This window comes from Lissotriton helveticus, chromosome 12 (assembly GCF_964261635.1).
Source record: "Lissotriton helveticus chromosome 12, aLisHel1.1, whole genome shotgun sequence".
Taxonomy (NCBI): domain Eukaryota; kingdom Metazoa; phylum Chordata; class Amphibia; order Caudata; family Salamandridae; genus Lissotriton; species Lissotriton helveticus.
The window spans coordinates 305,305,135-305,330,768 of record NC_136073.1 but is presented as its reverse complement, the minus strand read 5'-3'; the positions used below and the strand labels follow the sequence as shown (position 1 = coordinate 305,330,768).

Genomic DNA, 25,634 nt, shown 5'->3' with positions numbered 1-25,634 from the left:
CGTTTCGGGCCTCTGAACTACTGGGCTTGAGGGATAGGGTAGGTATGACCAGCAGTGAGGTGGTGGTGGAGCGTGACAGGGTGCGTATGTGGTTGCGTGTGTCCAAGACTGATCAGATGGGGAGGGGTAAGTGGGTGTTTTTGGGGAGGAGCGGTGTGTCTTCTTGCTGCCCTGTAGGGGAATGGGAGGTTTTTATGTCTTCCCCTCACTTTGCTCCGGGGGCAATTTTTTGTCATGCTGATGGCAGCCCCATTATTGTTTCTCAGTTGTTGGCTGTCCTCCGTAAGGTTTTGTTGGGTCTGGGGCGGGATCCTTCTCAATTCAGTACACATTCATTCCGGATTGGGGCAGCGACAGAGGCCGCCAGGTTGGGGTGGGATTGGTCACAAATTCGTCGCATTGGGCGTTGGCGCTCGAGATGTTGTGAGAAGTATGTGCGTAAGTAGATCGCTTTGCTTTGCCTAACATTTCTTTTTCTCCTAGGTCCTTGGCACTTGGTCGCTGGAGCAAAAAGGAGGGTGTGGATTCTTGGTCACTCTTTTGTTAAAAGGGCTGCTGTAGCCGCTGCACGTCAGCTTTGTGGTAGATCTCTTGGTTTAAGCAGTCTGACACATGAAGTTTCCTGGCATGGCACGGGGGGCATGCGTTGGGGCGGCCTCTTTCCCGCCTTGGCTGCTCTGGTTTCAGGGGGTTGGGGGGGGCCACCGGATCTACTGGTGTTGCACCTTGGGGAAAACGACTTAGTTTCTTTATCAGGTTTGACTTTGCTCAAGTTAATGAAACAGGATCTCAACGTCATCAAGACCACCTGGGTGAGCACCATGGTGATCTGGACTGAGTTTGTGCCTCGACTGAAATGGAATGGGGCGAGGAGTTATTCAGCCATGGAGAAAGCCAGACGCAAAGTGAATCGAGCTATGAGACTTTTTTGTAACCATTTATGTATATACAGTTTGGCTCATCATCATCTGAAAATTTCAGAGACGCATTTATTCTGTGAGGACGGGGTCCACCTGTCCCAATTGGGCCTTTCATTTTACCTTTTAGAGCTACGGGACTTGATAGCTAAAGTACTTCAGGTGCAGTTGTGGTGTGCTCCTTCCCTTCCTCCTTGTCTTTGAGTGGGGCAGGAAAACGCTAAAGGTTTTCCTGGATGGCGGTTTTGCTAGTGGGGTGGGCAGCCTGGAGCGGGTTGGCCATCCTGAAGGGTAGCTCATTGGGTAATCCAGGGGGTATTCGTCAAGAGTTAGTTTCGGGTTCAGTTAGGTTGGGATGTTTAGGCATGCTGTGAAGATTTGAATTTTATGAAATAAATAATTATTGTGTTCAAGATGTATTATGCACCTGTCTTAAAATAAAGTGGCCTTTCTTGCTCCTAGAAGAAGTGTGGACAGTGATTTCTTGCGCGAGGGTACGGCAACAAATTTAAGTAACCTTCTATTGCCCAACACATTTTTCTAAAGGAAAAGGCTAGCCTGATAGCCCCTCAATATGGCAACTTTGGTGGAAAACCAGGTCAAAGTCCCACAATTGTTCCCATGTTTCCCTGAGCCACCAGAGGGCATAACAAAGCACCTCGGCAAAGTTATATCCCCAGCAATCAAGAAAACCCTTGCCAAAAAGCAACAATGGTCAAAATCCCACAGCCTGAAAGCCATTTCCCTTATGTAAACCTCCACCATTGACATATTTTCTGAGGGAAAAGGCTAGGCTGCTAATCCCTCAGTATGGCAGCTTCTGGGGTTCTTGATTTATATTTTGCAGTTGGCAATGTGGGGTTGGATTTATCCACACCACCACTTTATAACCTGAACCTAATATAGCACTTGCTACTGCAGTTTGTGTTTTCTGTAAATTTAACTAGGTAACTATTTGCTGGCAGTGAATTTATCAGCCTCAGAAGGATGTTAGCCTAGGTCAATCATGTGAGTCTCAGGTTACACACAAATGTCAGCAGCATTTGCTTAGCTAACTGAGCTACCTGACCTAGTATAATTACTTCAAATTGCAGCTAAATGGTGAACTGTGGATATAATAATTTTGTAATTAATCCTATGTGATACCTTCCAAGCCACATTCTGCAAAGACTTAACATGGCAAGACTTTTAAGCGTCATCTATCTGAAGCAATATTTTTCAACCTGATCCAGAATGAGGGTTCTGACTTCTGAGGCATTAAGGGCCTCATCACAATGCCGGTCAGTAAGCCTCCGACCGTTCGCCGGAGGCTTACAGACGACATGGTTGGTTTACAGTTTGAGCGAAGAAGAAGATAGATCTGCCCCGTTTTTAATCAATAATAGGCTCTTCAAGAGTCCAGTTTTTTTCAATAGTCACCCATTTAGTGCTCACCAAAGTATCAGTGCCACATTAGATTCAGACAAGAACACATTCAAGTTTATAAAAAAATATATCATTTTTATTTTTATTTACTTCATGTTTTAAAGTGCATCTAGGCATATTCATTTATTCAAACATTTCAATATAACAAGATAAAAAACACCCCATCAACAACCAGTCTTCCTGCATTCAAACTCAAACACATTCATCAATCACTAACAACCATTCTCATACATAATTCATTCATTCAACTCAGACAGGGATTAAGGAATAATGCTTTGAGAACATCCTGAACATGTCCTCCCAGCCATAGGCCGGAGATCGGTGATTAAAGGTTCAGGGCAAGTTGTTTCAACGCCGACGCGCGTTTCGGTGCCAGGCCCGTAAACTGGCCGCACCTTCGTCAGGGCAAAAGAAAGGGGAAGAGAGGGGGTGGTAGGTAACAATATCACAAATGCTTCTGATATCCAGGCACTCTTATATTCAGGCCCGATTTCACTTAGGCAGTCCGCCCAAGGGGAGGTAATGGCAGGTCACCACCTTTAAATAACAAACAGGATTTCGGAACCTTCCTGGAATCCTAGGTACAAAGGAGTCCTAATATGCGAATAAAGCAGCGGGGTAGTAGGTTCGGGGCCGGAGACTGAATCGGCTTAATCGCGTTGCAAATAGCGCTGTGATGTATTCCTATAGGTTCTGTATCGATCCCCCTATTCCTGACCCTGTTCTGGTTAATAATTAACTAGCAGCCATCCCACGGTGCAAAAACCGTTATCTGATTAAGCCACACCACGGCACAGGAACGCGTTATCTGATTAGGTCATAACGCTTGCCATCTAATTAGGCAAGCACTATTCCTCCAGCCCCTGATAAGGCATACGGAGTTCTCAAAACAAATCAAACCTATGACAACCTGGGAAAATCCCTGCGGCCATTGTTTTGATTTGACCGAGAACTTCAGTAAAGAATGTGCTAACGACCAGTTCGTATGACATCCTTATTGACGTATCTATGTCCATCCTTACGTCAATCTCGGCACCTTACAGGTATAAATATTACCGACATTGCCTTAAGCAAACACACGCGGTGGTGACGAGATCGGAGCAGAGAGACTTGCCGAAGAGGCCAGCACAGAGCGGAGCCCACTGGCGCTGCCCCGCCTTCCTGACGCGCTGAGAACGAGACGCTGCTTTCTCCTGCCGAGAAATCCAGCTCCGGCGCTTCCAAGCAGCCCTCGCAGGCAGCTGGAATATCGAGACCAAAGACGAGAGATACCAGCCCTCAACCATTCTAGATCTCAGGTACAGAACTGAATAACCCCTTACAGAGAATTTCTGAGTCAGTCACTTAGCAAAACAAACTTAACTTAAACTGCTACTTATCTACTCCCGCCCACGCATTAGGCTTAGGTCAGGTACACCGGGGTAGGCATAGTTAGAAGCACCAGTTGAGTACGATTATTCAAATGTATATATGTATGTATCTATTTTATCCATTTTAAATATCATATGGCTTAGAAACCATATCAATGCTTTTACAGTATTATTTTATAATTCTGCTTTTATTGTATGCACTTTACTTAACCATAAGTATTGCAATAATATCGATTCATTTCTCTTGTACGAGAAAAGAGACTGATCAATAAATAACATCTTTTATTGAACACGCCCGTCTCTTCCTTTTCTCTACACTCTGGTGAAACTAAGAATGCACTGAACTGACTGAGTAAAATAAGTTGTCTTTTGTTTTCACACGACTCTAGAGATACACTCTTGATTAGGGGAGAGCAAAGTTGTCATGTTCTATGGTTGTCAGAAACTAAATCCCTTCTTGTCTATCCAGGGAGGTTCGACTCCTCCTTGCCTATTCGAGAAAGTTTCTAGTGAACTCTGAGCTAGCTGGCAAACCCAAAACTTTAAGTCTAATATCGTCAGTAGAAGACCTAGTTAACCTCCGTCCTAGGTCTATACTATTGAAGGTATTATTCCAATGCGCAGAGCCTATTGGGATAATAGGAACTACACTACAGCGCGTAGCAGCTTTCTTTGTTTCACAGAGTTTAGGGTCCAGGCGAGTATCAGCTTTCAGCACGCACCCGCAATCAATTAAACGAAGGGTCTCGTCTCGCGGTGCTTTCAGCAATAAGTACCGTCGGGATTCACACGGACGGTCCTTGTGGAAATTCCCATTCACTCCGCATCCGGCAGCCGGTGGGCGACAGTTTGACTGCTGAATTTCGATGTCGCAGTCGGAGTGTAAATCAGTCGGTCAATCTGACTCGGATCCAGTCTGCCAGACGGAAACCTATAATAATCCCTTACGGATGGCATTTCCGCCATCGGGATTATGATGTCGGTTTACGACAGCGTTTCGATTTTGGCCTTTCTGACATGGAAATATTATACAAAAGCGACTTTGGGGCCCAGGAGGGCCAACATCCTTCCGCAGCCTATGTTTGTGGGCCTAGGGGGCACCAAAATCCCTGCACTGTGTGGTGCCTGCTACACCATGCTGAGATTTCCACAAACTCCCATTTCTCAATGGGAGCTTGTGCTGCGGGCGGTTTCCGCCCGCCGGACAAGCTCCCATTTAGAAATGGAAGATTGCGACCACACCATACGTGGTCGCACTCTGATCTGGTGTTCAGAACCGCCGACCTATGGTTGAGCCGTTTCCTCATCTAAACTGTGTCGGTCAGAGGCAACTCCGACCGACATCTTAATGGGGGTCTCAATGTGCAAATTGTTTTGAAAATTAAAAACGAAGAGGCCAGAAAGAATCTGTAATCTCGTAAAGACATTAGTGGAACTAGCAAATTACCTGAACTGTTGATAGCAGGAAAGCCTATCAAATTCCTCAGAATGTTAGTCTGCCACTACTGGTTTAGGCTCAGCAACAGCAGCTCTACAACAGACTACCGATTGCTTAGAGGGACAGTGAAAGATGTGTCATGTGTGACATGGTTATGTGCTAGAGGCAGAAACAACCTTTGAGCCAGTCAATAATTCTAGTTGATTTCCCTTGCCCTTAATATGTGCCCCAAATAACAAGGGCTTGTGGTTGGCTTTGCAGTAAGTAATGTTAACCAAGCATGGGCCCACTCTCCATAGCTTGAATTTATCACTATTATCTTTGAAGTAGAGGAACTGAGAAAGAAACAAATATAAATGAAACTATGAATTGTTTGGTCTATTACATGAAAGCTTTTGACATAGTAATTGGGAAATCTTACAGACGGGAATAGCCAGCCACATTCATCATTATTGACGCCCATCAGATAGGGGACTGGATTACACTCTTTTCCAGCCATAAGGTCTTCTGGGTTCTTGGTGAGAAACACTCCATCCACAATGGCAGGCACAATAGAATATTTCTGGTGAGAAAAAAAGCATTTGTTTTTCATCTTAAGTAGACATCATTTGTATGCATTTCACTATTGTTTGTGAGCTCATCTTTTTTTAAATGTATCAAACCATCATCTTTTTTTCATTTTCTCTCCTCGAGTTAGTGATTGCAACTTTGATTTTAGAAAGTCAAGGCATGTGGAATTTGTGAATAGAAACAGACTGATTTATGAAAGTAGCCTACAGAGAAAATGCTAGTGTTCCCTAACACAATGGCACTCTTTATAACAAACTCAAGATGATTAATGACTAGGTTTGTTGGAATTGGCTGAAGGCAGTGATGATCATGGTATGCATATGCCTCTGCAGAGTGTGCCTTGTCCACTTCCTTACTTAAAAGTTTTTGGTGTGCTTAAGTGCAATTCTTGTATTCTTAACAGGTTCCAATTTTTGGTATTCAGACAAAATATCGGGTTAAAAATATCGAGTTGCAGAAATATCATGTTTTTGATATCATAACAGACAAATATTGTGTGCAAAAATACAGTGGCCAAAAATATCAATTTTTGAGTTAAGAAATATAGTTTTTTAAGATTATGTGCTTGATTAATATTTTAATTGCATATGTTTTAAATTCCTTGTGTGATTGCTGTTAATGTTTTTAAATATAGCTTGTAATTTGTATCTATACTTTTTATTTAATTGTTAAACAGTAATTTAAGGTGTCGTAGAGGGTTTTAGGCTTGTAGAGGTACAGGGTGGGAAGTTAATTAAGTCAAATTCATTTAAAAAATGTCCTTAATTAGTATTAATCATTTATTTGATTATTAAGTATGTATATATTATTTTTTTCAGTTACATTTTATTTGCAGGTTGTTTGCTAGTAAGGGTATAGGGTGGGAAGTTAAATAATAATTGATTAACTTTTGATACAATATTAATTCATTGTTAATTATGTTAATCGTGTAATTAATATAATTTTAAAATTTATATTTAAGATGAAGGTTCTTGGGTTTCTAGGGGTGTAGGATAAAAAATTTATTAAATAATAAATGATTAACTATTAATTCTTGCTAAGTTATTAATTGCGAATTAATTATGTCAATTGTGTAATTATTATAATTTTTAAATTTAGATATATGTTAAATGTGCATTGGTAGGTATGTGGGACTGTAGTGTGGGAATTTATTAAAATACCTATTAAATAAAACAAATTCTTATATTATTATTTAAGAAATGTATAATTATTTTAATTGTTTAATTTGTTTTACATTTTATATATTTAATTTTAAATAAATCGTTTTATAATATTATGAAACTAATACTTGCATTAAAATAAGGTATGTGTTTGAAGTAAAGTATATTTCCTACTGTTGCTCTGACTGGAATGGGAATAGTACATTTTCCCCCTCCTTAGTACAACGCTTTCCCTATTGTTGCACCCACTGGAGTGGAAATAGTAATTTTTACCTTTCCTGAGTCCAATGCTTTACATACTGTTACACCGACTGAAGTGGAAATAGTAAATTTTACCAATCCCAAGTCCAATGCTTCCCCTACTATTGCACAGACTGGAGTGCTTATAGTAAATTGTACCCGTCCTGATTACAACGCTTTGCCTACTGTTGCGTTGCGCAGACTGGAGTGGGAATAGTATATGTATTGTTCATTGAATTTGATAGTTTTTTTTATATTGTTTAAAATTATATTATTATGCTTCTGAGCATTTCGAATTATATTTTTCAAATTAGTAATGTTTATAATATAGACTACATTTTTAGTAAATTGAATTTTTTTATATTGCTCACTTTTTTGTGTCAAATTAAATTGGTATGTATTTTTATTTATTCCAGGTTATTCGTTATGGTTTTTAATTTATTGTGTATATGTATATATATATCCAAAAACACCCCTCCATTGTCCAAAGGTAAGAGGCCACTCGGGGAGTTCAGATTAGAAGCCATTTGATAGGACATGACAGGCATGATGCATTTCGGCGCTTTCGCCTTCCTCAGATGCCTCTATTGCCCACGGTATTGCTCCGCCCACACCTTAGAGTGTCCTGTTTTGCTCCGATTGGTCTGAGAGCTCGCCCCCACTGATGACTTTGAGCACGCCCACTGTGGTGTTAGGATGTTGACCACAGGTCCCAGAATCCACTTGGTCGGGATGGCTGTGCACGGGGAAGAGAAGGTTGATATTTCCTTTCGCCAGGGTAAAGGTGATATGTATATATATATATATATATATATATATATATATATATATATATATATATATATATATATCCAACAATGCAGGAAACCCAACTTGAAGAAAGCCACGGGAGGTATTCGATTTTCACATATTTAATGGCAGCATGCTGACAATGCACATAACGATAGTCACACCAAGCATATTCCCTCGCCAGACGCGTTTCAGGAATCCAAGTTCCTTTCCTCAGTGGCGTTGTGCTGTGACTGATTAAAAGGCGCTATTGATCTCATGCAGTTCATATGCACCACCTGTCGACCAAGGCGTGGCCGGCAGCACGGCATTCTGGATGTGATAGTCCTTAAATTTATCCCCAGTGGGTAGCGCTTTTAACCAAAATTAAATTAAAACACATTTCATTCTCCGTAGTAGATGTGACAAAGCGTCTGTTACAATGTCCTGCTTTCCCGGTCGGGAAGAAAGCTCGCTGCGGAGCAGAATCCAGGCTAGCTTCCAAACGGAGGTCTAACTACACGGATGGGAGGTGAGCAGGCGTCTATGCAGGGTAGCGCCTGCTCAATTCACGATGGCAACAAGAAAGCAGGACATTGTAACAGACGCTTTGTCACATCTACTACGGAGAATGAAATGTGTTTTAATTTAATTTTGGTTAAAAGCGCTACCCACTGGGGATAAATTTAAGGACTATCACATCCAGAATGCCGTGCTGCCGGCCACGCCTTGGTCGACAGGTGGTGCATATGAACTGCATGAGATCAATAGCGCCTTTTAATCAGTCACAGCACAACGCCACTGAGGAAAGGAACTTGGATTCCTGAAACGCGTCTGGCGAGGGAATATGCTTGGTGTGACTATCGTTATGTGCATTGTCAGCATGCTGCCATTAAATATGTGAAAATCGAATACCTCCCGTGGCTTTCTTCTAGTTGGGTTTCCTGCATTGTTGGATGTATACCGGCTGTTCCCGGTCGGGAAGAAAGCTCGCTGCGGAGCAGAATCCAGGCTAGCTTCCAAACGGAGGTCTAACTACACGGATGGGAGGTGAGCAGGCGTCTATGCAGGGTAGCGCCTGCTCAATTCACGATGGCAACAAGAAAGCAGGACATTGTAACAGACGCTTTGTCACATCTACTACGGAGAATGAAATGTGTTTTAATTTAATTTTGGTTAAAAGCGCTACCCACTGGGGATAAATTTAAGGACTATCACATCCAGAATGCCGTGCTGCCGGCCACGCCTTGGTCGACAGGTGGTGCATATGAACTGCATGAGATCAATAGCGCCTTTTAATCAGTCACAGCACAACGCCACTGAGGAAAGGAACTTGGATTCCTGAAACGCGTCTGGCGAGGGAATATGCTTGGTGTGACTATCGTTATGTGCATTGTCAGCATGCTGCCATTAAATATGTGAAAATCGAATACCTCCCGTGGCTTTCTTCTAGTTGGGTTTCCTGCATTGTTGGATGTATACCGGCTGTTCCCGGTCGGGAAGAAAGCTCGCTGCGGAGCAGAATCCAGGCTAGCTTCCAAACGGAGGTCTAACTACACGGATGGGAGGTGAGCAGGCGTCTATGCAGGGTAGCGCCTGCTCAATTCACGATGGCAACAAGAAAGCAGGACATTGTAACAGACGCTTTGTCACATCTACTACGGAGAATGAAATGTGTTTTAATTTAATTTTGGTTAAAAGCGCTACCCACTGGGGATAAATTTAAGGACTATCACATCCAGAATGCCGTGCTGCCGGCCACGCCTTGGTCGACAGGTGGTGCATATGAACTGCATGAGATCAATAGCGCCTTTTAATCAGTCACAGCACAACGCCACTGAGGAAAGGAACTTGGATTCCTGAAACGCGTCTGGCGAGGGAATATGCTTGGTGTGACTATCGTTATGTGCATTGTCAGCATGCTGCCATTAAATATGTGAAAATCGAATACCTCCCGTGGCTTTCTTCTAGTTGGGTTTCCTGCATTGTTGGATGTATACCGGCTGTTCCCGGTCGGGAAGAAAGCTCGCTGCGGAGCAGAATCCAGGCTAGCTTCCAAACGGAGGTCTAACTACACGGATGGGAGGTGAGCAGGCGTCTATGCAGGGTAGCGCCTGCTCAATTCACGATGGCAACAAGAAAGCAGGACATTGTAACAGACGCTTTGTCACATCTACTACGGAGAATGAAATGTGTTTTAATTTAATTTTGGTTAAAAGCGCTACCCACTGGGGATAAATTTAAGGACTATCACATCCAGAATGCCGTGCTGCCGGCCACGCCTTGGTCGACAGGTGGTGCATATGAACTGCATGAGATCAATAGCGCCTTTTAATCAGTCACAGCACAACGCCACTGAGGAAAGGAACTTGGATTCCTGAAACGCGTCTGGCGAGGGAATATGCTTGGTGTGACTATCGTTATGTGCATTGTCAGCATGCTGCCATTAAATATGTGAAAATCGAATACCTCCCGTGGCTTTCTTCTAGTTGGGTTTCCTGCATTGTTGGATGTATACCGGCTGTTCCCGGTCGGGAAGAAAGCTCGCTGCGGAGCAGAATCCAGGCTAGCTTCCAAACGGAGGTCTAACTACACGGATGGGAGGTGAGCAGGCGTCTATGCAGGGTAGCGCCTGCTCAATTCACGATGGCAACAAGAAAGCAGGACATTGTAACAGACGCTTTGTCACATCTACTACGGAGAATGAAATGTGTTTTAATTTAATTTTGGTTAAAAGCGCTACCCACTGGGGATAAATTTAAGGACTATCACATCCAGAATGCCGTGCTGCCGGCCACGCCTTGGTCGACAGGTGGTGCATATGAACTGCATGAGATCAATAGCGCCTTTTAATCAGTCACAGCACAACGCCACTGAGGAAAGGAACTTGGATTCCTGAAACGCGTCTGGCGAGGGAATATGCTTGGTGTGACTATCGTTATGTGCATTGTCAGCATGCTGCCATTAAATATGTGAAAATCGAATACCTCCCGTGGCTTTCTTCTAGTTGGGTTTCCTGCATTGTTGGATGTATACCGGCTGTTCCCGGTCGGGAAGAAAGCTCGCTGCGGAGCAGAATCCAGGCTAGCTTCCAAACGGAGGTCTAACTACACGGATGGGAGGTGAGCAGGCGTCTATGCAGGGTAGCGCCTGCTCAATTCACGATGGCAACAAGAAAGCAGGACATTGTAACAGACGCTTTGTCACATCTACTACGGAGAATGAAATGTGTTTTAATTTAATTTTGGTTAAAAGCGCTACCCACTGGGGATAAATTTAAGGACTATCACATCCAGAATGCCGTGCTGCCGGCCACGCCTTGGTCGACAGGTGGTGCATATGAACTGCATGAGATCAATAGCGCCTTTTAATCAGTCACAGCACAACGCCACTGAGGAAAGGAACTTGGATTCCTGAAACGCGTCTGGCGAGGGAATATGCTTGGTGTGACTATCGTTATGTGCATTGTCAGCATGCTGCCATTAAATATGTGAAAATCGAATACCTCCCGTGGCTTTCTTCTAGTTGGGTTTCCTGCATTGTTGGATATATATATATATATATATATATATATATATATATATATATATATATATATATATATATATAGATATATATATATATGTATATATATATATATGTGATCAAGGCCCGTGGAGGGGCTGAAACGCGTCATGGCGACATTTTACACCATCAATAAATGATTATGCACGAATTTTTTGGTCTGTATATGTTTTTTATATATATATGTGTGTGTGTGTGTGTGTGTGTGTGTATGTACCGTTCGAAGTCCTCTTTTAGAATATTGGTGCTACTAATGTGGGGCGGTGCGTGATCTCTCTGGTAGGACAGAACCAGTCAAATATTTCACAAGTATTACTGCAGGATTCAGGGATTATTGAAGACGCACTCACTCGGGATCATTAATTGATATTTTTTATTCAACGCGATATCGCCTTTTGCATTTGAATAAATCATCAATTAATGATCCAGAGTGAGTACGTCTTCAATAATCCCTGCATCCTGCAGCGATACTTGTGAAATATATATATATATTTATATATATATCAAGAGCATAGAGATACTCCATCTATCCATGCAGTCGCAACTGGCAAAGAGAGAATCACGAACCACCGGAGATGTAGGCAATTATTTCTTTATTGTCCTCAAATATATAAATATTTGGTATATTATCACATTTTATTTAAATTATACAATATTTTAATAGTCTTACATTTTATATGTGTAAATAAACATACACACATACATATAGATGTGTGTTTAACTCCTTCCGTGCTGCCGTCGGCCATTGGCCGACGGCAGCGCTACCTCGCTGCTGCTGCCGTCGGCCAATGGCCGACACGGCCCCGCCCATTTTTTAAAACGGCCGCACTGCCGCGAAATCGCGGAAGCAGCCAACGGGTTAAATAAGTATATATTTGGATATATATTTAATATCATTTAAATATATTTAATTTATAATATATTACTGTTACATGTTAATATATTTAATGTTTACTATGTTTAAGTGTATATATTTTTCAATATTAGCGTAAAAGTATATATTGTTTCGATATTTCTGTAATCTACATTATAGGTATAGGAAAACAATGTTTTTGTGCTCGATACATTTGACACAATATCGTTTACCATAATATTTAGGGTTACGATATTTTGCCAGTGAACCCTATTTTGAAAGTCTCCCTTTTCTTAAGCTTCTTCTTGATACTAAATGAGACAATAATGTTATAATACCAATAACAATAACAACAACAAATACAACAACAAAACACTAACAATTACTGTTGTAGTTGTTGTTAGTTATAGATGTAGTACAGGCAACAGGCTGAATCATCTCTTGATGCTCAATAACAGGTGTGAAGATCACCTAACTCAACAGTACTCTTTCTAGAAACTGAATGGCTGAAGGGACCATGAAAGGATGGAAATTGCAACCTGCAGGTTCAGTGGAAGGTGTTCAACTCATTTAGATGTGTTACTAATCTCCTCTCAGTGCCACTCCTTAAATTCGCAATGGCTGAAGGCAAGTCACAAGACCAACACACCTATGATGGCACCCATTAATGTAACCCATTACACGCAGATAGCAGTTGGGGGGACATGGAGCACACTAAGAATGAGAGTGAGAGAGTACATGTTCTCTTTAGGAAGACTTGGACAAGAAAAGCAATCCAATGGCCAGATGGACTACGATTTGATTCTCAAAAAGCAGTTGCAGAGATGTTTTGTGGATACTGCCTGAGGCTGTGAACTGACTTATGTTATAATGGGTCAATTTGCAAAATTCCCATGCATTGTGGGTCTCAACATGTCCAATATCATGAATATCAATGCGATAGGTCCAAAATTGCAATTCATTCATATTTGTGGCCATCAAAGGAATGGTGCATGCCAGGGTCAGCAGACAACCATGTCAGTGATTGCTTTTAAATAGGCTTAATCTTTTTTTAATGCAATCCATTTTAATTAAAAGGTGGTGCAGCAGTCAAAAATAATCATTGGTAAATGCATTAGGTTTTTCCTATGTGATTAATAATAAGCAGTGTTTTGTTGTTAGTTGTACCGTGTTAAGTAGTTGTACAATATAAGTTCAAGAAAGTCTGCTAAAGTGTTATGACTTGCTAATGTACAAAAAGTCAATATATTGTGCTGCAACTAGTGGTATAGTGCGGGTAGGTAATAGAAAAAAATTGTAAAAATGAAATGAAAGAGGGAAATAATAGAATGAATTGGTAATAGCAATTACCAATGCATTTAGAGGAGTTCTGACAAGGTTTGGGTCAGGTGACACTACAACTGCTGCACCATTCAAATCATGCCCCTAGTGTCTGCAAGATAACTGCATTTGTGACTACCTGTTTAGTAGTAAAAATATAGTAATATTGGGTGTTTAGAGGAGCTATGACAGCTTTTGGCCCCGGTGCGACTGCCCCTGTTACACCATTCAAATCATGAGCATATTGCCTGTAAGGTAACCACACTTCTAACTGCCTGCTTAGTAGTAAAATATTGCAATATTTTGTGTATAGAGGGGTTCCTAGTTCTTTGCGCCCCAGTGGCACTGCACCTGTTGCATCATTGAAATCATGACCCTAGTACCTTCAAGGTAACTGCACTTGAGACTGCTTACTTAGTAGTTAAATATAGCAATATTTGGTGTTTAGAGGAGTTATGACAACTGTTGATGATGGGAAAAGTGAGATTCCCCAAGGGTTAACCAAGGTTTGAGTACCAGATAGCCCTTAACGAGTGGGGGGAGGTCCGCAGAATGCAATCTGCACCAGAGGAAGTGTCTGAAGAGGACTGTTTCAGCACTCTTCAGAATGCATAACCCTGTTGTACCTGACCTCAGAATAAGGGCTCCACGAATGCAGTAACCCTGATAAGGAGGGAGAGAAGCAGAGAAATGACTGGGCATAGGCCCCAAAAGAGAGAGGAGATCCCCAGAGAGAGAGTCCCCTGCAGGATCCTAAGCAGGAAGCAGTGTCTCCTCCTAAACCCTGTCTCCTGAGGAGCTAAAGGACAGCCAGGCTGAGAGGGACCTGAGGCTCCAGCTGGCTCAACTGGCTGTACAGGAGAGAAAAGCTGAGTCTGAGAGGGCCTTGGAGGAGAAAAATGTATTGCTGACTCATGAATTGAGTCTCAAGTCAAGAAAAAGGGGTGGCAGCAAAACTACTGTGTCCAGTGCAGAAGAAAGAGTCCACATACCCAGAGACTTGGTGCCTGACTTCAAGGAGGGGATGACAAAGACAAGTGGTTTCAGACATATGAAGTGCTCTAGAAGTACAGAGTTTCTCTGAGGAGGGTTGGGAAGCTGGACTTTGAAGTCATATGTCTGGTGTTTTGGAGGGGTGACCTGCTGGCCCCAGGGGGACAGGCTGAAATATCCCATCATTGTCAGAAAGTATGAATTCACCCCAGAAGAGTGCAGGTTGAAATTCGGGGGCAGTCAGAAACTGTCTCGCCAGTCCAAGGTGGATTGTGTGGGGTACTTTTGCAAGGCACTGGATGGTTAAGTGAAGGGTAGTATCATGAACACTTTTGAGGGGCTGTGAAGTTTGATTGCTAGGGATCACATGTAAGTAACGATTTTCCAGAGCTACACCAACACTTATTTGAGTGTAGGTTCTCTGACCCGAGGCAACGTGGAAAGTAGGCAGACTTCTGAGTGAGTACCAGAGTGTCTGAGGAGGAATTTGGGAATGATCCCAAGGGAGGTAGCTTAGGAGCCCCTCAACAGAGTGAAGAAAACGTTTGCAGTAACCCAGATAGGTTCGAGTATAGTGGGAGGAGAGGGGGAAGGATCCCACATCCCTTCTAAGAGTAGGAGAGGTGGGGGACAGAGACCCAGGGTGCCCTATTCTAAGCCCCAGAGTTTGGGTTGTTCCCAGAGGGATTCTCCTCAGGGTGACCTGGTCTATATCATGAGTACAGCTGCTTTCAGGAGTCTTACAGTGTCAGGAGAGCTAGGTGGGCTGGCTGCTGCAAGCACCCAACCAGTTCTGGTTTCAGAGGGTACCAATCCACGGCAGAAGGTACAGCAGCCCAGCGATAAGGGCAGGAGAAGGAAACAGTCCACAGTGGGAGGACCAGCCGGTCAGGGGTTGCTAGCCACGAGATCATAGCACCCAAATACTGACCTTAGTAAGGCCACTTCTGTCCTGATTGGGGGAGGGGCTCCAAGCAGTGTCACAGGGACAAAGACTGGAGACCTGCGCCAGGCAGACTCTTGCTCACAATATGTAGAATATGTTTCCCAGGGGGTGGGGTAATTGTACTACCCTGAAGCTCTGTCTTGCCGGGCACATGTTCAGCCTAAGGGTACAGACCCTGGGTTGAAAGACCAGATTCACGATATCACCCCTGAACTGGTGGGAGGGAGAGTGGAAAAAGGTACCCCCCCCAACTCTGAGAAATGTCAGAGGTCAGAGAGTCCTGAATGGCTTGTGGGCTGGCTTTTGACACTGACAGCAGCTGTCAGTTGCCTCTGTTGGCTGCTCTTCTTGTGGACAGAGTTTTCTTTGGGTTGGGAACAAAAGTTACACCCAAGGGATGGAATGGGCCACACCACTTTGCTGGCCCTGGCGGTACTGTTGGTCTACTGGGATGCATCTGTGAGCAAATTAAAGTTAGGTGCTGTACAGATGGGGTCCATGGGTGAGGATTTCCTATGGATCAGCTCAGTGGCCCCCAAGAGTATAGACAGAGAGATCCAACCTGGTTCAGGGAGGTGTAGAACTGGCAAGCACCCCTGCATAAGTGGGCCACTATCCATGTTCTATTGCCCTTAGAAGGGAAATCCATCAAGGTATTATTGATCAGTCTAGCATGGTGTTAGGCTGGGGGGGTCGTGTTGGAAAATGGCCCTCTCTGAAGGGTCACTTCACACCTTTTGCCTTCCTTTTCCACTTATTTCTGCATTCTTTATGTGGTCTTTAGGGCTCTGGGCACTTTATCACTGCTGACAAGTGCTAAATTGCATGTCCCCTCTCTTCTAAACATGGTATAATTGGGTTAAACCTGTATGGCATGTTTGATGATCATATAACATATGTCTTAATGAACCTACCTCTAAAGAACAATTCCAACAATTGGAAGTAGTTGAAAGTTTGGCATTATATAATTTTAAAGGAGTCCAAAAACAATTGAAAATTATAAAGGAATTAGTTTGATGTAATGTTAAAGGCAACCAATCCGAAATAGAATTCAACCAGATCACCCTCCATGTGTCCAAGGATAAGGACAACTCTAATTCTGCATTCCAAAAGGTGGAAAGAAAAATGATATTATTACCATCAGAAATATTGAACTATTATATAGTAATGACACTGCATGGGAGGAAGACACAATGGTTTTGAGGTACATTTCTAAATCAGAGGAAACAATGGAAGGAAAGCAAATTGGAAAGGGATCAGGCATAGAATTACAGAGCAATTCATATTTTACAATATCAGATGGTTGCAAATGAAATCTTTGTTTTAAGTCTTCAAAACTAAGAAAGACATTATTATAATAAATATCTATAAAATACAAAATGCCCGCTCTTATCCATGAATTCCAAAAATTTGTGTGACTAACTAATTTTACTGATGGGTTATACCACAGCGATAGGCTCAATGTATTAGAAATAGAACATTGGAAAATAGAATCCAAATCGTGTAATATTAATCTAGTAGATTTCAACAATATTGATTTCTTTAAAAACACAGAAAAATTGGACATTGTAAGTAAAAAAGCTAAAAGAAAAGGTGATACTAAATTCTGTTCAATGTGAAGCCATGCAGGTGAATTATTAAGATCTAAATGTTGAAACCATAAAATACTTTGCTTTAAAATAAAGGCTTCATGACATTTTAGAAAATCTGGTAAACCAAACCCTCCATTAACTTTAGACAATTTCAGCTTCCTATAACTTAAGAGAGGTGATCTGATATTCCAAATAAATCTAGAATTTCTTTTTTATCTAGAGTCTTATAACATTTAAGAGGGATTTGAACAGGTATCATTGACTAAATATAAAACAATCCAGGAACCAAAATCATTTTAACTGCATCCATTCTTCCCCACCAAGACAAACATAAGGAGGACCACTTTTGAATTTAACCTTTATATACGCCAAAGTAGATTCAAAATTCAGGGTCAGAGTTTGTTTTACTTTGTTAGCAAATAATGTACCCAAATATTTAAGTTTATCTTTTTGCCAAACAATATCCTTATTAGTAAGCATATCAGGTGAACAATGAATATTTAACAGAAGAAAATCTGTTCTAGTTAGTTTTAAGTTTATAACCTGAGATTTTAGAGTAGACATCAATTACATTCAACAGTAGTTGAATGGACGATTCAGGATTAGCAATATATAAAACAATGTTTTATTAAGGACGTTGGATAGTTGAAGGCCTTCAATTTCAGTACAATTCCTAATAGCAAATAATAGGGGTTCAATAGCAATAAGAAAAAGTAATGGCGATTGTGGGCAACCTTGCCTGGTCCCTCTGCAAGGGAAAACGTCTGGGAGAGTCTACCATTAATAAAAAGTTTGGCAAAAGGACTAGAGTAGAGTGCTGAAATCATACGGATAAACAAGGGGCCAAAGTTAAATGCAGACAGGGTGTGAAAAAGGTACTGCGAATAAATGTTATCAAAAGCCTTTTCCGCATCTAATGCTAGAACACCAGAAGGAAAAGGTAATAATGATCAAGCATCACTAGCATGAAATAATAACCTAATATTATTTGACAAATGTTTCTTTTTCATAAAGCCAGATTGATCCACATGAATTAGAAGAAAGTATACCAGCTAACCTAGTCGCAATAATTTTAGCATACAGTTTACAGTCTTGATTTAAGAAAGAATTTGGAAGGTAATTGGTAACCAGTGAAGAATCCTTAACTGGTTTCGCAAGGACAATAATCAAAGTTTCAGTAAATGAGCCAGAAATAGACCATGTATTTCTAAAGTGTGTAAACAAAGAAAGCAGGTACGATGAGAGGTGAGTTGAAAATTCTTTATAAAATTCATCAGGAATACCATTTGGATCTGGAAATTTCTTTAATTTTAGTGATTTAATAGCTGAAAGTAATTCATCAACCGTAATAGGAAGTTCCAATTTAATTCTATTGGTGTGTGATATTTTAGGTAACCCACATCCTTCCAAAAATGTATCAAGAAGAGCTATAGCGAAAGAAGGTGGCTTATTATATAGGTCCGAATAATGTTTCATGAATTGCTCAATTATATCATCATGTGTTATAGCTATAGAGCCATTTGGAGAGTGAATAGCAATAATTAGATTTTTATCATTTTATATACGTAGATAGTTAGCTCAAAGCCTACGATACCTATTAGCGCTTAACCAACATTTAGCTTTATTTTTAGAGATTTGTAATACAGCTCTATTGCTTAAAATAGAATTCAGTTCATAACGAAATGTCTGTAATTTAACCTCATATCGGAGGTTGCAAGATGTAATATACAGACGCTCAAATTTAGCTATCTGCTTTCCCAGTTCTTCAATTCTAGTGTTAAATAATGCATTTTCATGTGCCATAATGGAAATACTCTTGCTTCTAATATATGCCTTAAATGCGTCCTATCTGTTACTAAACGACGTGGAATCTCCAGAGTCGAATGACAAAAATTCTCGAATAGCTGATAAAAGTCTAGGTTAGTTATTGTCATTAAGAACAATATTGGTATTCATCTGCCAATGACTATGACTATTTTGACTGGAATCCCTAGATAACATGCAGGAAATTAAAGCATGGTCAGAAACATCTATTTTTTTTAAATCATTATTAGAGATTGAGGGAATTAGATTACGAGAAATTAAGAAATAATCCAACCAAGAATAGGAGTCATGACGATTAGAAAAAAAAGTAAACTGTTTGTCAGTTGGATTATGGAGAAGCCAAATATCAACCATTTTTATAGTATTAAAAAAGGATTTGAGAGAGAAAAAGGCTTTTGGGGGGAACAATTTGACTTGTGATATTCTATCCAGTAATGGGTCAGATATAAGATTAAAATCTCCTCCAATAATCAGAGGCACATTACCTAATTTTAGAATCTCTGAAGTAAATCTTGACCAACACTCCGGGTCATCATTAGTAGGCCCATACCCATTAATTAGATGGAAAACCTTATTGTCAATTTTTATATGAGCTACAATGAACCAACCTTCTGAATCAGAATGGTTATGCAAAATTTGAACATGTCATTTTTTTGCAAAAAGAATTGCTACCCCATTTTTCCTATTGAGAGCCGGAGAAGAAATAACATCCCCTACCCATTTTTTTATTCATATAGGATACAACTTTATCATCTACATGAGTTTTCTGAATTAAACATATGTCTGCTTTATGTCTAGCTAAATAATCTAAAACCTTAGTACGTTTAACAAGGTGCCGTAAACACTTAACATTAAATGAAACCATTTTAATACCATTACTACTTGCCATTTTGAAAAAAGAGAAAAGATAGAAAACAAGATAGATTAGAAAGACAGAATGAAAAAAGAATAGTAGTTCAAGTATCAATATAAAGAGGACACAAAAGACACCAATGAACATCAAAAATAAAAACTATACAACATATAAACATATATAGAACTTCTGAATCGCACACACGCATGTCAAGAAAAACCTTCTCCACATGCCCTAAATACATACTTTAAATAGTTCAACATGCTGGCAATGAAATCACGCAACAAAAAAGTCATGTAGTAGCCTTATTATTTCCATAGATGACTGAGACTGCAAATCCAGAAAGCAGCGAAGCTTCTCAGGATGTTGAAAAGAATTAGAAAACCCTTCTTTCCAAATTTGCATAGTGGACGGATCAAATAAACCGTATTTATAACCAGCATTTCTCAACCTGGGATGAAGATTTGCAAATTCCTTACGAATATTGACCGTTTCTTTAGCAAAGTCTTGATTAATACAAATGTTATTCCCATTGACCATTAACAAAGGGATCTCTCTGGCAGCCTTTCATATTAAAATTAGATGATGATGACGTAACACCTTGAAAATCATTTGACGAGGCTTATCTTGTCTTAGGGTGCGATGAGAAGGAAATCTGTGCCCCTTATCAATCTCAAATGTTTCAGGAAATTTAATGCGCAAAAGACCAGTAAGTAGGTTTTCCAAATAAACTCTGCAATCGTTACCTTCCACATCCTCTGGTAAATAAAAAATTTGCAGGTCATATTGCCTTTTGCGATTTTCCATTTCTAATAATAATTTATTCATTGGTTCAACTTTGGATGCAATAGGCAGAAGATGGTCAATTTTAGCTTTATTGTCTTGAATTTTAATAGCATTGTCAGAAACCTTCATAGAAAGACCAGCCATTTCTTTACGTAACTTTTTAATCTCAGCTGCAATATTGTCTGTATTTGAACGTACTGCTTGTAACTCCTCCAGTAAAGTTGATAATGAGGGCTCATTAATATCCACTAATTTAGATTTAACTTGTGAAGGAGAAATATTTTGTTTTCGTTTGGTAGACATATTGTGAGACCGCTTGCCTTCTTTAAGTACAAGAAAATAAATGCAGCGATAATAAAGGAGCAGTCTAGAGCAATATTTATGAATAATACTGATAGAAGAGAAATGCTGCCAAAGTAAGTAGAGTGCAGCAGCTATAACCAGCAGTGGGAATGACCCAGGCCTCAGCCGTGCCCTTTCCTAAGAGTCTCTCCACCCTTCTGACAGGAATTCCTGGATCAGGCGCACCACACACATCAACAACTGCAGCTACACATGAGGAAAATGCACAAAAAGGGAATGTGCAGACCGACTTTCACTTCAATAACATTGTTGTCCTTAAAACAATAAGAATGGCAGGGGGCGGAGCTAGCCACGCAGAGAGATGGCCGCAGCTTGAGCTAGCTCCTCTCGGACACCACAATATTTTACATTATCCTGTACATTCTAGAGCCGCAAATACCCAGCGATTAAGGGAATGCCACCACCATAAGCACAGGCAGCTGCTGTACTTTGTTCCTGTCGCCCCAAAGTGCTCTGAAACACCGAGACGGAGTACAACGCCATAGGGGCCTTGCTGCCAAAACCGAAACTGAAGGAGGAGGGCTCATGTGGGCAGAGTGGCCACGACGCAAGGCACGTACCCCGGCTGCAGGGTCGAGGACCTGGCGGTGTGACCGGGTCTGAACCTGGACAGCGGAAGAAGCATACAAACGCCGGCGCTGCGCCTGTGGAACCCACCGGCGGTCTGTGAAGTTGGGGCAGCTCCGATCATATCAGCGGTAAGAGCGTGTACCGCTTCCACAACGTGCCGCAAGATGAGGGGATCAGGCGCACGCAGACTCTAATATACTGTATGCCGCCAATTTTGAAATACACAGCAACGGTGTATAAACAGCAGGAGCAGCATCCAAACGGCAGCTCTACACCTGTGGAGCCCACCGGAGCTCTGTGGGGCTGGGGTAGCTCTGTACAAATCAGTGGTAAGAGCGCGCGCCGCTTCCAAAACGTGCCAAGGGGGGATGAGATCAGACTCCATTATACCACATGCCTCTGCTTTTGAAATACACAGCAGTGGTGTATATTAAACATAATGATGCATAACTGGCTCCCTTCCCTTCAAGACTGCCCTGAATAAGTCCGTATTCATATCACCACTTGTGCAAACTGCGGAGTCACCCCCCTAAGCTCAGATATTATAACCACCAACACTATGCAATGCAGCTCCCAGACGTGCGAGACCTACAAAGTGCGCATTGCGGTGCCAAACTGCGCAGCTCCATTCTATGTGCCCTGCAGCTGATCGTGAGCACGCACATAAACTGAGCATTGGTGATGGCTTCACTTCCAAAAAAGGGTACCTACAGGGGCGAGGCCAAAACCGGGAATTATATTGAGGGAAGAGAGAGAACGCGCATGTGGCATTGCCTGTTAAACACGACTAGATATATAGCGCATGTCATAAACTTGAGGAGGCATCACATTGTTCCTGCGACGAAGGTAGCAAATGACCTATCAGGGGGCTCACACTGAATCTTAAATCCACGCTGGAAGGCTAGAGCTCACCAGAGCGCCTCGCTTCACTCGGTGCAGCCCAATCCAGACATCAGTACTCGACTGCTACGCATATAACCTACTCATAATTGAGGTGCCAAAACCATTGAGAAGGGGGTGTTAATTTGTCACAACTTCTACATTGCGCTACTTACCCTCTGCTTGGAGTAGTGAGGAACTCAGCATTGAGGAACAGACACTACTGGGACCATGGGTAAGACGGACAGAAACCAACCCAAAATTACTTTCGACAGGGCAAATAACACCCAGACCAGGATGTGGATGATCAACAGGTGAAGCAATCAGCAGCCAGTGCAACTGGCGGAGTCACCAATGATGATGTACAAGCCATGTTCACCAAGATACAAGCAGCCTTAACTAACATTGAGGGCAGGATAAACTTACTCACTTAACGAGTTGATCGATTGTCTGAAAGCATGGACAAACAAACGGAAAGGCTTGACATGGCCGAGCGCCATATAACTGAAGCGGAAGAAGCTCAAACTCAGGTGGAAACTAAGCAAGGGAAAATGGACAAGCATCTGGCAGCCCTAACAGCGAAATCAGAGGATTAGGAAGGGAGGTCCTGTAGAAACAATATCCGCCTGACAGGCATATCGGAAACAACGAACACAGGCTCTATGGAACGCTATGTGGAACAGCTACTCAATTCCCTTATGGGCAGGCAAACGTTCTCTGAAGTCTTCATCGTCGAGAGGGCGCACAGGTCGCTGGTTCCACCCCCCCCCCCGCCTGGGTCCAGACCAAGACCAATAATAGCTAGGATCTTAAACTACAGAGATCGAGATGCTGCACTTCGCAAAGCCAGAGAGCAGGGCAAGCTACGTCACAAAGGTATGTGTATCTCCTTATATCCTGACTTTACATCGACTATCCAAGAAGCAAGAAAGAAATTTGGGCCTGCAAAACAAAAACGGTGGGATTTAAATATACCACAAGCTATGCTATATCCTGCCAGACTCCGCGTGACTGATGAAGGGAAGACAAAGATATACAATGAGAACAAAGAGATAATGAAGTACCTACAACAGAAAGGACCATACTGCATGCGCAGGAGATCCCCAAGAGGAGAAATGGACGAACAAGCAAATACTTCAGACGTGGAATAAAAACATTTAATTTGCAACATATACTCTCCATGCTTTGCACCCCGTCAATTGAACACATAGAAAATACCTATACTAGGGGCTGAAACGCCACACTGTGTTGCTGCACCTGCAATATAGATGATGACTTATTACTGCAGAAAACAGAGGTGCAAAACACGGGTGGCGATCAGAGAAGTTGCAAACATCCTGACGAACAGTTTGAGGAATGCAGGCTGCTGAGAGCAGATACATTAACATTTGAGACTTGCGATTAATCCACAATTGTAACTGTAGACTGCATATAGTAAGATGTTTAATGTCTTGGTTTCATACAATATGCAATTATTGGCGAATGAATCACTAGCTGCGGGTTGGTGGTATAGTGAGCTGTGATGTGCATTGTGTTCGTATAGATGTGGCGTCCACTCATGTGGGATATCCACAAGAAATTGGGGCAGCAGCTCCACCCACTCGTGTGTACCACACAAGTTTAGTCTTTAGTTTCTAGGGAGTGGGTGGGAGGGACAGGATATTTTGCAACTGTTAGGGATTGTCTCCGCTACATGGGAATGGGCCGAGTGGGAGGGGGTTGGGGGGGGACAGGAATAAAAACTCTGGTCAGCGCTGAGAAAATAATTATTCACATTTATAACAGCACAATACGTATGAGACGGTAGCGGTTTCAATGCATAGAAGACAACACACATGGTTAGTGTTCAACCACCTACCCAAAAACTGACGCTCATGACCTGGAATATACGAGGACTCCATAATCCGCAGAAAATACGTAAGGTACTGCCATATTTAGACAGGCACGAGATAGATGTCGCCTGATTACAGGAAACGCATCTTACGGCCCTAATCGAAGGACGAATAGGTGCACGGTGGGCGATGTACTACATGGCATCCTCCTTCTCAACATACGCTAGAGGAGTAATGCTTCTGGTCAGAAGCAGCACCCCATTTCAGCTCATTCAAGCTATTAAAGATGACCAAGGGGGTTATATTATAGTACAGGGAAATTTGGGGGTTACTGTATTAACAATAGTCACATCATATGGCCCGAAAACTGACAACCTCAGTTTTTATGCAAGCATATGGTATACACTGCAGGACTTACCAACTACTGCAATATTATGGGGGGGAGATTTTAATACATGTCTGGATCCACTGGTAATGAAAGATATGGTAAACAATCCGCTAGGGTGCTTAGAGAGGGAATGGAGATGTGGATGATGTCTGATATATGGAGATTGAGACATCCAGGGCGCAAAGCAGGTACCTGCACATCAAGGACACATAATATATGGTCAAGAATAGACTACTGGTTGATCACACAAGATGCTTGTATGTGGACAAATGCGGTGGAACACTTGCCCAAGACGCTATCGGACCATACCCCAGTCCGCCTTTCCCTAGAGGTCCCCACACACATACCACGACAGTTCACATGGAGACTACAAGGAAGCGCTCTCCTGGACCCAGTATTCCGTAGCGAATTACACCAGGCGATAGAGGACAACCTTAACACTGGGTCGGAAGACAGCGCAAAAACATTATGGGAGGCCTTTAATGTCACTGTAAGGGGGGACTGTATCAGTAAGCACGCTGGAATTTTGAAAGACATTCAAGAGCAATTAACAATGATAGAAAAAGATATAAAACTACTCGAAATGGACTATACAAAAACACAAAATCCCACAATATTAGGGGCCATAAGGGGGAAAATAGATGCCTATCATGAATATGCTGCTGATTAGATAAAATATAGGTTGCGTAGATTTTGGCAAGGGAGGAAGGCCAGGGCGAGCACTATCACATAAAATCAGACCTGCAACAACAGCAACCTATATAACACAGATAGCAGACACGCAAAATCAAATACTCTACAATACCTCGTCAATTTTAGACTGCTTTAGGACTATTATCTGCAAATCTATACAACACAATCCAATGTGACCCCAACTGATATTGTCCAATATTTAGATGACGTCGCCCAGGTCTGGCTGTCTGACAGACAGCGTGAGTACTTTTGCCACCATATCACAAAGGACAAAATTATTGAAGCGATCA

At 41.9% G+C, this 25,634-nt stretch overlaps 1 protein-coding gene across 4 annotated transcripts in view; it reads right to left on the bottom strand.

Moving 5' to 3' along the window:
- LOC144797772 (fatty acyl-CoA hydrolase precursor, medium chain-like) overlaps positions 1-25,634 on the bottom strand; it is a 300,448-nt gene that overhangs the window by 72,693 nt on the left and 202,121 nt on the right. For 3 of the 4 annotated variants that reach the window (XM_078668531.1, XM_078668532.1, XM_078668534.1), the window contains exon 9: positions 5,572-5,712. The exons of the other annotated variant lie outside the window; for it this stretch is intronic. In XM_078668531.1, coding sequence (XP_078524657.1) covers positions 5,572-5,712 — 141 coding nt within the window. The remainder of the gene's footprint in view (positions 1-5,571; positions 5,713-25,634) is intronic. 4 annotated transcript variants of the gene reach the window in all.